Below are 12,915 nucleotides of genomic sequence, written 5' to 3'. Positions count from 1 at the left end.
ATGGTGTCAAACAGCTCCATCCTACTATTTATATATTTTAAAACACTGACCACACCCTCCCCTCCCCCCTCACTAGCACATTCTTTATGTACTTCAAAATGTGCATAAGGCAACCCTTCATACTGCCATCGATGTAAGACACGAAAGAGAAGTGATAAAAAACCTTCTATGGAGATCCAGTTTACTGTCATCAGAAGCAGAAAGAGTGGGGAGACAGTGCCCCGCAAACCAGTATGCTGAGGCTATCGGCGGGGGGTCAGCTGAAACTAGAGGCCTGGGCTGTGGGTGCAACTACTGATGACAAGCTGTGCCAAACACACAAATGTCTCTACCTAGAGCACTCACTTCTGGCTTCTGCCCGAGCTCTAGAACAGTCTCCCTGCTTCCCTGGCAGTAAACCCACAGGAGATATACTTCACTTACAAAAGATAGGCCATGTTTATTTAGGGTTACAAGCAGCTGACTCACTCAATGTGACTCAAACCACAAGAAGCCATTTCTGAGTCCGAGCTGGGCCAGGGTGGCAGGAGTGCTGCGCAGGCCCATTCACAGGTTTACGAGCTTCTCATTGAGGGCGATCTGTGACTGTGTGAGATTGGCCAGGTAGGTCACCATCAGCAGGTCCTGGAAGACAAGGAAGCCACGATGAGTGAGGAGCTGGGGGGGAAGGAACAGAAAGGCTGGTCCTGGCAGCTCCACCAGGGACACTGGGTGTGCGGACAGCCCCGGAGAAACGACGGCAGGGAGAGGTTAATTAAGAACTGAAGGTAGAGGATGGGAAGGAAATGCTTGAGAACATTTTCTCATCTCTATTGATAACTTACAGACTAGGGTTGCTGGAGTTGAGATCCATGGTAAAATTATGGGTGTGGGGGGTGGGGGTGGGGGGGAGTCTGTGAACTCAAGATGGGAAAAATAAAAAACTGAATTTTCATTTACTTCTGAACTTACACATTTCTTTCAACCATGAATATAGACAACCAGTCACAGCATCAGCAGTATCTGAGCCAATGAAATCAGGAAGGACAAGGGGGAAAAGCGCAGCCGTCTCCTGTCCCCCAATTCCCTTCACGTTCACGGTCAAGGAGGTAAAGGCACAGGCTCCCAGGAGCCCAGGCACGGCACTCACATTGATGTTACTGTTGAGCATGGTCTCGAAGTCCTCAGGAACTATCTTGGGTACTTGGTTAACCAGACTCATCAAAAAGCGGCCCACAGTATTGTCAGCTGACACCTTTCCAGACTGCGCACCAAAACAAAGACTGAATGAGGCACAGTTAGTTCTCACCACCAAGGACTGTCATTTCAGCAGCCTCTCTCTCTGCGACCTAGAAGTGGAGATCTAGGCCCTCCTCCTCCCTTTTCCTTCCCTCCTCACCAGTACATCTTCCGCGTACTGCAACACTGTGCTGAGGGCATCCTGGATGCGAGCCGAGGACCCTGCTACCTGCTGCAAGTCACTCGAGAGTCCAATCACCCGGTTGGAACTAAAACAGGTCTTCATGATCAGGTCAACTGTGGGATGGGATTGGGAGGTAGAAGAAACAGAGAATTCAGTGGTTCCATCAGGAAAGAGATGCTTTCTAACCATACTAACTTTCCCACTTCTCTCTGGACTTGTTCAACTTCCCCAAACTCCCCTGCTCAGCCCTTATTAGTGTTTCTTCCTCCAGCCAGAACTCAATTCCTGCACCCAGAGTGCTAACCACTGATTTTGGTCTCATATGAATGGCCATGTAGCCTCTAGTACTGATCATTTCCCCACCTCTAACAATTTCACAGGTAATCCCTTGGATCCCATTTATGTAGGAGGATGTGGCTTCTACTCATCCCAAACCTTAGATCAATAATTCTCTTTAACCCATCCAAGGTCCTCTATCCTTGTGAGAGAGCAGCAGCTGCCCACCACAAAAAATACCAAAGATCCTAAAAGAGGGCGTGGGAAGGTTACTCACCTCCGATGCGCTCAGTGTCGTAATACGCGTATTTCACTGTAAGAGGTGTGAACATCACCCCCATGGTCCTCCCAGGGACGCCCATTAGAGTGCTGGGGAGAGAGAAGTCAGGTAAGCAGACAGCCTTGAGAGGGTGTCCATGTCTGGTCCAGGCTAGGAAAGCAGTCACACCAAGAGTATGGCTTCTGAGGTTCTGACATAAGAAGGCTCGAACCCCAGAGGTCTCACTTTCTTCCCTTAGCTTATTCCACACACCAAACCTGTGAGGGGGGCTCAGCTTTCGGGCCTGGCCTGGCCCCGTCAGGGGATTACTTTGTACATTGCAATCTCTGTGACGAGAGGAGAGGACACTGCATCTCCCTGTGGAGCTGGGGGCCTAGACACCCACCGCCACAGAAAGGAGAGAGGACAGGTCTTTTCTAGGACTGAGCCCTTCATCTGCACCTAAAAACTAAACTGACTCCAGCCCGCCAAGGTTAGATTGGGTGCTACGAGCCATCTCGCTAAAGGTGACTGCCTTTACTATGTCAGCTATATACTTTCAACGGGACCTTGAGGACTGTGAAATATCTGGGAAGGCTAAGAAATCAGGCAATGGCTAGAGCTTAGTGGTACACCAAGTGGCCATAAGGACCTGGTATCCACCATCTTTGTCTTACTACCTCACGGTTAACTAGTTACACCAGTGTCAGACACAGAACCAGCACCAAGTTAAACAGCATATACACTTACTAAATGCCTTCCAACTCTCAGAGCGGCCCCTTCTTCGGCAAGCCACCTAGCCTTTCCCAACATCCCCACCAACCAGCACGTTCACGGCCTCAGTATGCCAACACTGTAATGTATGGCCATCACAACTGTACTCAATCCTGCGTTAAGAGATACGTCAAAATTAAGGGCAGCCATTCTTTAATCTGTACTACCCTGATCTGATCCTGCGCTCAGTCCAAGGACACGCTACAAAGGGAGCGCAGAGAAGCAGTGCACATGGTGGAGGATCGTGACCAGAGTGCCCTGGAGGGATCGGCTATAGGAACCGTGCAGAGCTAGCTTCCAGAAAAAAATGACACAAAGAACACAACAGCTTGCTCAAATACCAATAGGGCTGCCCTGCGAAACTGGTTAAAAACAATGAGGAGAAATCTGGGGTACAGCTAGGATCAGCGAGAAGAAATTTCCAGGACAGATTCTATTTCAGAGCAAATAAAACCTTTCTAATGATAACTGATGAGTGCGGATGGGCTTCCTCAGGAGGCAGAGTTATACCTGCCTGGGTGGAGGTGGAGTGTCATCTGGCCATGGTATGAACTAGACAGCCTTTTATGCCCTTGTGGCCCAAGACCCTGGTCACCTGACATAGGCCTTGATGCTCATGCGGCCGTTCTGGAGGCTCGTGTCCACAGTGAGGTGGATGGGGTTGGGGGCTTCCCGGCTGTAGTACTCGTGGATCAGCACAGAGTGCTCTGTGATGTCGTGGCCTGTAGCATACCTGCGAAACGAAACATGGTTGTGATTTCACGTCTACGTGTGACATCAATGCCAAATATGATGGCAGCACAGGTGTCTCTAGGTACCTGACAGGCCTATGGTAGTGCTACCGTGACACTCCAAATAACAGAACAGTAAACACAATGAAAACTACATCAAATCAAGTTAAAAGCTGACTTAGAGCTCTTGAAAAATTCCAAGCCATCAACAAGGCATAAAAGACTTATTCAGTAAAAGCTACAATTGAAAATAAATATTTTTGGCCCCAAAGAATCAAAATAGCCAGCAAAACACACTGAATTCATAGCTCCTTGGGGTGACATAGCTCCAATACTCTGTCTCCTGAAGAGGGAGCACGATATCTAATCTGGTGGCACAAGGCCATGGCAATCCTTGAGGGACTTTCCAATCCCCTCCACACCCCAACTTACCAGCCCAGGATGAGCTCATTTGGAGAGACTTTCTTGTGCAATTCATACATGTTCTTAGCAAACTCCATGTCAACAGCCACCTAAGAAGGCAGGAAAGGAAGCTTAGAAGCCAGAAGTTCATAGAAAAACGGATAAGAAGAACGAGAGGCCACCCACCAGACAGAAGAGGCACATGAAGTACGTCCAAATGGAACGAAGCTCTGTGAACTGTAGCTCGAGTTATGAGCACATACGGAGCCCAGCAAAAGAACAGCTCCAGGCTGCACAGAGGCAGCTCAAACCCCGACTCACCTCATCTTCTGACTCATTGTGCGGCACTGAGAAGCAATTGGTGACTTCCACTGAGTGCTTGTCAACGGTCCCTGTGAAAGAGAACCGTCCATGTGTATGTGACCCAAAGGCTCCTACTGCCCCCGACCACTTTCCACATGCTTTCAGATATGCAGACTCAAAGCCAACGAACAAAACCCGAACTTATTAGCTCCAAGTTTAGCCATGTGCATCAGTGGGACCAGAATTTTCCAGAGAAAGAAAACTATGGAGTGACCTACAACACCTTCCTTTAACCATCAACAAATAGGGCCTATTCTTCTTCTACAAGGTCTCCTTAAAAAAAAAAATTTCTTTCTTTTTATTTTCACCCAAAGACATTTTTGCATTTATCCTCAGATAGAACGGGAGGGAGAGAGGGAGGAAGAGAGAGAGAGAGAGAGAAACATCGACGTGAGAGAGACACATCGACTGGTTGCCACCCACATGACCCCAACAGGGGCCAAACCGCACCAAGGTACGTGCTCCTAGTGGGAACCAAACCCAGGACTCTCTGGTCTGTGGGATGATGCTCTAACCACTGAGCAAAACTGGCCAGGGCAAAAAATTTTTTTTTTTTATTGATTTCAGAGAGAGAGGAAGGACGAGGGAGAGAGATAGAAACACTAATGAGAGAGAACATTGACTGGCTGCCTCCTGCATGCCCCCCACTGGGGATTGAGCCCACAACCTGGGCATGTGTCCTGACCAGGACTCAAACCAGCGACCTCTTGGTGCATGGGTCAACGCACAACCACTGAGCCACACTGGCTGGACCCACAAGGTTTCTTTAGTCTATTACTTTCCACTATCAGTCCTACTCCAGATCTTTTTTATTTATTTAGTTATTTTTATCCTCAGCTGAGGACATTTTCCCATTTTTTGTTCAGACAGAGTAGGAGGGAGAGAGAGGAAGAGAGAGAGAGAGAGAGAGAGAGAGAGAGAAAGAGACATCGACGTGAAAGGGACACATCGAGTGGCTGCCACCCGCACGACGAACCAGGGCCAGGGCCAAACTGCAACCGAGGTACATGCCCTTAGCGGGAACTGAACCCGGGTCTCTCTGGACCTCAGGCCAACGCTCTAACCGCTGAGCCAAACCGGCCAGGGCGCTACTCCAGATCTTTACTGTCACCTTCGTTTATAGACTCCAGACTTTCTTCCTATAATTAATCTGCAGAGCTACCTGGAAGATTTTAATTATGTCTAGACAGACCACTCAAACAGTAGCCAAGGCTCAGAGAACACAACTTAGGGAGATTCACCTATACCTGTCTTCAGCTATCTGGTCCCATGGTCATAACCTTAACCCTAGCATCATCCAGAAACCTACCTGTGAACCTTCAAACCAATGCCAATCTTTTACCACAAACTTCTAGTTCTGGTAACTTTACTCCCACTATATACATTTGTTTCTTGACCTCACCAAGACTGCTAGCCCCTTGACTTCTCCGTTTTTTTCTACTCCTATCCCAGCCTTCAAGTGCTCCCCTCCACCAGACCAGTGTTGCTACCCGTTAATGTCTAATTCCACTTTACTATAGTTTCTCCTTCCTAGGCTGAAACTATGTCTACAAACCCAATGAACATACAGAACATACACTCTATGTTATTTGATCTCTCATCAGCATCCAACACTTGACCATGTCACACTTTTGAAATAGTTAAGTCTTCTGTATTTTCTATGCCACTAGGACAAGCTTTTATTAGAGCATTTATCATATTATATTTTAACTATTAGCATGCAAAAACATATCTTCATCTTCAACTTAAGGTTAGAGTAGAGCTCATTTTATCAAGCTTTGAATTCTAAGTGCCCAACAGTTTTTTTTTGGTTTGTTTTAAAATTTTTTTGAGAGAGAGAAAAAGGGAGAGGGAGAGATAGATATATCAATGAGAGATAACACTGATTGGACACCTCCTGCATGTCCCCCACTGGGGATTAGGCCCACAACCTGGGCATGTGCCCTGACCGGGAATCGAACTGGTGACCTCTTGGTGCATGGGCTAATGCTCAACCACCCAGTCACACCAGCTGGGCTAAGTGTCCAACAGTTTTATGATACATAAAAAGCACCAGTGACTTCATTTAACCAAATAAAATGTTTCATAAATTAATGTCTGAAAAACTTTGTAAGTTCCTAGCAAGCAGAATCCATGCATCATCTTCAGTAGACATTGCCTCTATAACACCCAGCACTGTACCATGATGCCTGTCTGAAAAGGATCTGAAGAGCTAGATTACAGTTGATCTAACTAGAATCATTGCAATTTTGGGGGCTCTTGGCATAAACCTTGAGTAGAGAATTGTTTCTTCAGTTAAATAGCTCCAGTGAGTTTGGAAAACTTGACAGTACAGCTAAAAGAGTTAGTATTTGAGTGCCAAGTCAGTGATGCAAAAATCATTTATTACGAGCTCAAAGCTGGGCACTCACAGAATGCCATCCTATTTTAGGAGGTTAAGAATGGGGGTGATACCCAGCCGGTATGGCTCACAGGTTGAGCATAAACCCATGCACCAAGAGGTTGCCAGTTAGGTTCCCAGTCAGGGCACATGCCCAGGTTATGGGCCTGATCCCCAGTGGGGGCGTGCAGGAGATAGCCAATCCATGTTCTCTCTCACCGATGTCTCTCTCTCTCTAAAATATTTGAAAAAAGAATGGGTGTGAGAATGGAAGTATGGGATGAAGGACTGATACTGAACACTTTTCCTGGAAGATGAGTGGAACTTAAATAAGAGAGAGTAGGGAAGGTACCTGTGTCAAAGAGAATACAAAGGTGTGGTGTGAGAAATACCATGGCAGTGTTTGGAAGGTAATGGGTTCATTGAAGTTTCTGTAAAATGCTATATCCTCAAGAATGAGAGAGAATGTGTGTATTTTAGGGGTGGTAAAGGCCTGATGTGGCAAAGGAGGGCAACCAACAGCTGCTTTGTACCTAATGTGTGCCAGCAGTTAGGTGCTTTCTCTAATAATTTAGTTCTGAGAGAGACTGAGTCTAAAGTAGCTCCTGAAGGAACCAGACTTTAGGTAATTTGTCCCAAGGCACATGACTAATATTTGGTGGAGTCTGCCTACAAATTGTGTCCTTTTTACAATACACCAATTATCTTCTAGGGTAGGACTATTACAAGTTCAATAGTAATAAAGAGAAATGAGGCATTCAATTGGGGCAGGTTCACAAAGGTGTCCAAAATTTGTGACTAAGGTGGAGTGAAAATGAGTTTGGTGGGACTAGAAGTATCCAAAGGGATATATTATCAGTAATTCCTCTTTAGTGCTTCGCAGTTGTACAAATTACTTTAACATACAACAGCTATTCCCCGATTTTGGAACTTGGGTAGGAAAAAGGTTATTTTCCAATGTAAAGATTAAACTATATCATCAGCAGACAATTAATACAATGGTTTGTGTCCAAATGGAGAATCAGAGACAGCTCTGGGGGACCTGGGTCTTTATGGATGAGCATCAGGCTTACACATTTAGGAAAGCAGATTATTACTGAAACCCTAAATGGGTTCCTCCCAAACCAGTTTTCTGGTTGAGAGGGATATCTTTTAACAGATGTTCCCTCTGCCAACTGGCTAGGAACTTTTTAGTAAACACCTGGAAAATAAAGACATTTGGTCAGTAGATAGGGGAAAAACGTGGTCACTGAGCTTACTTAGGGAGTCAAGGATTTTTGACTTCCGAGTCGGCGTTTTAACTAAATTTTGGTAGATTGACACTAATCATATTTGACGTGAAATGCTACTGGGAAGAGTAAAATGTAAATAAGTCGGTACACGACAGTTACTTAATAAATAACAAGTCCTTTTATACCTTATGTTGTTCAGAATGACAGCAATCAGGCAGGAAAGTTCAAGTTCCTTGGGAAGATAAGTCGCAGCAGGAAGGCGCGATGGAAAAACAGGTAAGATAAGGGGGATGGGGATAAAGGGGCGGGGAGAGGTAGAAGAAAACGTCAATCTTCTCTGACCACTCACCCAGCAGCGTCCCGATAACTCGGGCAGCACCCTCGTTGCGTCGCTCGTAGCTGTCCACGATGGAGGCCAAAATGACCGGGTGCAGCCGGACCACGCGGCCGCCGGGGAAGGGGCCTGGCAGAGCGGGACCAGCCAGCGCCTGCGCCGAGGTCTGCGCCGGGGCGGGCGCGGAGGCCGGGGTCTGGCCCGGAGTCGCGGTCGCAGCCGCCGCTGCCACGGGATCTGGGGATGCGGCTGGCGCTGGAGCCGGCGGTGGAGCTGGAGCTGGAGCCAGCGCTGGAGCCGAGGCTGGGGCCGGGTCTGGGGCTGAGGCTGGGGCCGCAGCCGGGGCCGGCGTGGGCGAAGGAACACTCGCCGGTCCTGCCGGTGTGGCCATCTTGTCGAGAGAGAAGGAGCATGGAGCGGAAGATAGGAAGCTGGCCAACATCAACAGCGCGATAGGCTGGGTACACACCGCGTGAGCAAGACCTTTGTTTCTATTGGTTACTAATGATGGTTCTCACGGCCCTACCATTTCCTGCTCGGAGCTCGTGCTCTTAGATCTCGGTCCGATGCGCACACAGTGACAGTCGAGCCCGATGGTTCCGAATTAACTTGTGACCGCGCTGGAAAAGAAACAACTCAGCCTGACAGTTGCCGCCAGATGGAGGCAGAGGGCTGCGCAAGGGTCGCAGTTCGGGTTTTCAGACTTCAATGGGATAATGGCTGTTAAAAGTGCCTTATAAAGGGCTTTGTTTTTGACTGAGTTATAAGGTGTCAATCCGTTGGTTTATTCATTCAACAAATGGAATATGTACCAGACGCTTTTTTAGGCGCTTGGGATATATCAGTGAACAAAAACAAAGATCGTTGTCCCTGAAAAGTGTACATTCTAGAGGGGGGTGAAAAATAAGTACATTGCTGTATATGATATGTCAGAAGGCAATAAGTGCTAAGAAGGAAGAAGTAGCAGAGAGTAAGGAGGGATCAGGAGTTGTGAAGAGTTAGGCAGGGTAGGTCACAATAAGAAGACGAGATTGGAGTGCAAAAGGCGAGGGGGGTGGCCATGGGGTGAGGGAAGGAAGAGGCTCTAGGTAGATGGGACGGCTAGTGCAAGGGCCTTGAGGCCCTAGAGGAGGCTATCTGATGGCTGGAGTGTTAAGGTCAAGGCAGGGACCTGGCCAGTGTGGCTCAGTTGGTTGAGCTTGGTCCCATGCACCAAGAGGTCACAGGTTCCATTCCTAGTCAGGGTACATTCCTGGGTTGCGGACTCCATCACCAGTAGGAAGCGTTCAGGAGGCAGCCAATTAATGTTTCCATCTCTCTCCCTCTTCCTTCCTCTTTCTCTAAAATCAATAAAAACATTTGAAAAACAAAAGATCAAGGCAGGGAGTAGCAGGAGATGGATCTCTAAATAGAGGTTGGGGCACAGATCATTAGGAACCTCCTACACTGTAGTAAGGACTCTGACTTTTCATCAGAGTGAGATGGGGAACCACTACCTAGTTTTGAGCAGAGAAGTGTCATGATCTATCTTAATTTTACAAGGACCCCTCTGGCTGCTTTAAGAAGAATATAATGGATTCTGGGGGAGAGGCAGGTGAGAGAGAAGGAGCAGAGAGATGTTAGAAGAATACCAGGTAAGCGAAGTGAGGGATGATGGAGGTTGGCACCAAACTAGTAGCAGTACAGGTGGTGAGAAGTGGGTAGATTTCGGGTATTTTTGAGGGTGGAAACGAAGATTTTCTGAGAAGCTGTATGTGAGGTATGAAAGAGAAGATGACTCCAAGTTTTTGTGCTGAGCAACTGGTGTGAAGCTGTCTAACTGAGTCAGTGAAAGCTACAAGTGGACCAGGTTTCTGGGAAGAGCATTTTGGATGTGTCACCATTGAAATGTTCATTAGACATCCCAGCAGCCTTGTACAGTGGTCAGGTGGAGACTCCAGTCTCTACTTTGGGAGAGGATTAAACAAATAATGCTCTGTAAAGCTCTTTGCAAATGCCTAACATACAGCAATTATTATTAAGTGGTAACTATTACCATTACTATGCGATGAAAGGAGCTCTGTTGCTAACTCACTGTGTAACTTTGGGCGATCTATAATTTTTTTCTGAGCCTCGCCTTCCTTCTTGGTATAATGAGGGTGATAATGTCTGCTCACCAAGAACCCTATTACCTGCCTTAATTAGGTCAAATCCCAGCATCCAGCTGTCAAGTTGGGTAAGTGAAATTGGGCTTCTAGCCCTGACTCTTATGCCCCCAAATGGTTTTCTCCTTGGAGTGCCTTCTATAATTGGAATTTACATAACCCTGCTCCCCTGTCAGTGTTCTAAATAGACATACATTTTTTTTATATTTTATTTTATTTTTATTTTTAAATCTTTATTGTTGAATGTATTAAAGATGTTCCTCATTTTCCCCCCATTGACCCTCTCCTCCCCACTCCCGCCCCCCCTCCTGCCTTTTCCCACACTATTGTCTGTGTCCATTGGTTATGCATATAAGTTCTTTGGTTTATTTCTTCCCACCCCCAACCCCTTTCCCTTTGAGGTTTGTCAGTCTAGCAATGAATTTATACTTCTTAATCCCTTCACCTTTTTCACCCATTCCCCCAACCTCCCTCCCATCTGGCAACCAACAAAATGTTCTCTGGATCTATGAGAATGTTTCTGTTCTGCCTGTTCATTCCATTGTCGATAGATATGTATTCATTGCCATTTTGTTTGTTCATATATTTTATCTTTTTCTTCAAAAAGACCCTTCATCATTTCATATAATAACGGTTTGGTGGTGATGAACTCCTTTAACTTTTTCTTGTCTGGGAAAGTCTTTATATGGCCATCGATTCTAAATGACAGCTTTGCAGGATAGAGTAATCTTGGTTGTAGGTTCTTGCTTCTCATCACTCTGAATATTTCTTGCCACTCCCTTCTGGCCTGCAAAGTTTCTTTTGAGAAATCAGCTGACAGCCTTATGGAAACTCCCTTGTAGGTAACTAACTGCCTTTCTCTGGCTGCTTATAAGATTCTCTTTTTGTCTTGAACCTTTTGCATTTTGATGATGACGTGTCTTGGTGTGGGCCTCTTGGGGTTCATCTTGTTTGGTACTCTCTGTGCTTCCTGGACTTGTATGTCTGTTTCCTTCCCCAAGTTAGGGAAGTTTTCTGCCATTATTGTTTCAAACAGGTTTTCAATTTCTTGTTCTCTCTCTTCTCCTTCTGGCACCCCCAAGATGCGAATATTGGCACACTTGAAGTTGTCCCAGAGGCTCCTTACACTATCCTCATTTTTTTGTATTCTTTTTTCTTTTTGCTGTTCTGATTGGGTGTTTTTTGCTTCCTTATATTCCAAATCAATGGTTTGCTTCTTGGATTTACGTACTCTACTATTGAATCTGTGTAAATTATTCTTTATTTCAGTTAATGCCTCCTTCCTTTCTGACTGTGCATCCATCATTTCTGACTAGTCCTTTTTGATGCTCTTGAGGCCCTCACTCAGTTCATTGAGCATCCTCATAAGCAGTATTTTGAACTCAGCATCTGTTAGGTTGCTTATCTCCATTTCCCGGAGAAAGCCCCCTATCCAGCCCTTGCTCCAATGCCAAACAGCTCAGTTCTTCCCTGTATGTCTCTTTAAGAGGAGCTGCCTGGGGCTTCAGCCACATCAGCTTCCCTGAGCCTCAGTTCCCACTGGTTTTTCCAGCCAGAAGTTATGGGGACTTCTCTTCCTGGCACTGGAACCCTGAGCAGGGCGTCTGGTGTGGGACGGGAACTCCTCAGTCCTCAGGGAGGACCTTCCCAGCCGAGGTGTCCTCCTGATTTTTATCCGCTAAACGTGGATGTGAGACCAGCACGTCCGCCTCCACCCCTCCTACCAGTCTGGATGTGGCTGCTGCTTTAATTCCGTAGTTGTAGGACTTCCATTCAGCTTGATTTCAGGCAGTTTTGAATGATGGTTGTTCTGTAGTTTAGTTGTAACTTTGATGTGGTTGTGGGAGGATGCGATACCGCGTTTACTTATGCCGCCATCTTGACCGGAAGTCCACTTTTTTTTTTTTTTTGGTTCCCCCAAACACAGGTGAACAGAGAATGAATGAAAATCGACTCTTGGATTTGATGACCTGGATCTCCAGCGACCCTAGTACAGCACTGTCGGTGGAAAGGGGGTGGGGGTGGGGTGGGGCCAAGGATACACAGGGAATCCAGAATTCAGATGTGAAAGAATGGTCAGTTTAAATTGATGGTAGTGAGTGCTGGCTACTCTCACAAGAAGTTGCTGGGAAGGAAAGGAGATACTCAGGGCAGTAGCTGAAGGAACAGCAGGATTGAGAAGAAGCAGTTTATCCTGGAAGAGCTTTAAGTATATTTTAAACTAAGGGTCAGGATCTAGAGGAAAGAGAAAGGTTAAATAAACAAGTGTGAGTAAAGAGAGCTACCTAATGAAACAAGGCAGGAAGGGGAACGCCAATGGAGAAGCCTAGATGAGAGGGATTGTCTGACAGCAGGATAAGGAACACGCTGGAGAGGATGCCCTGCGCTGTAGCTTCCCTTATGGATGCCTGGTGGGGGTCTACCTTAGCCCTGCTTGAGCCCTGAAATCATTCCATGGTGAGAAGTCCGAAGGAGAGAAGCGCCCCCAATGAAGAGGTGTTGCTGCCCTAACTGACCATGCGCAGCCTTGGGAGCTCCTGCTCATATGCTGATTTGAGCTGGGCATGGACACTTAATGGCCAAGAACTTTGCCTTTATATTGACTTTTCTCTTTTATA

The 12,915-nt window shown here is 46.6% G+C and overlaps 1 protein-coding gene across 1 annotated transcript; it reads right to left on the bottom strand.

Moving 5' to 3' along the window:
- Positions 1 to 414: 414 nt before the first annotated feature.
- Positions 415 to 8,575, bottom strand: EIF3F (eukaryotic translation initiation factor 3 subunit F). Its single transcript, XM_036258545.1, has 8 exons — positions 8,169 to 8,575; positions 4,166 to 4,236; positions 3,875 to 3,954; positions 3,307 to 3,444; positions 1,956 to 2,047; positions 1,379 to 1,515; positions 1,130 to 1,243; positions 415 to 624 (listed from the first exon to the last, which is right to left on the bottom strand). Exons 1-8 carry the CDS (start codon positions 8,542 to 8,544, stop codon positions 547 to 549), a joined length of 1,086 nt encoding a protein of 361 aa, XP_036114438.1. The 5' UTR covers positions 8,545 to 8,575; the 3' UTR covers positions 415 to 546.
- Positions 8,576 to 12,915: the final 4,340 nt, after the last annotated feature.

Source organism: Molossus molossus, unplaced genomic scaffold (assembly GCF_014108415.1).
Source record: "Molossus molossus isolate mMolMol1 unplaced genomic scaffold, mMolMol1.p scaffold_m16_p_13, whole genome shotgun sequence".
In the NCBI taxonomy this organism is placed as follows: Eukaryota; Metazoa; Chordata; class Mammalia; order Chiroptera; family Molossidae; genus Molossus; species Molossus molossus.
Note: the sequence above shows the minus strand (reverse complement) of the source record. Positions and strands in the feature narration are given on the sequence as shown.

Bases quoted from the DNA above. Each gene is read 5' to 3' on its own strand.
- EIF3F (XM_036258545.1), bottom strand. From the start codon at position 8,544: ATGGCCACACCGGCAGGACCGGCGAGTGTTCCTTCGCCCACGCCGGCC. The intron at 2,048-3,306 runs GTGACCAGGGTC...CTCTCTCCCCAG, and splicing joins AGCATCAAGGCCTATGTCAG to CACTCTAATGGGCGTCCCTG. The intron at 1,516-1,955 runs GTGAGTAACCTT...CCCATCCCACAG, and splicing joins CGACACTGAGCGCATCGGAG to TTGACCTGATCATGAAGACC.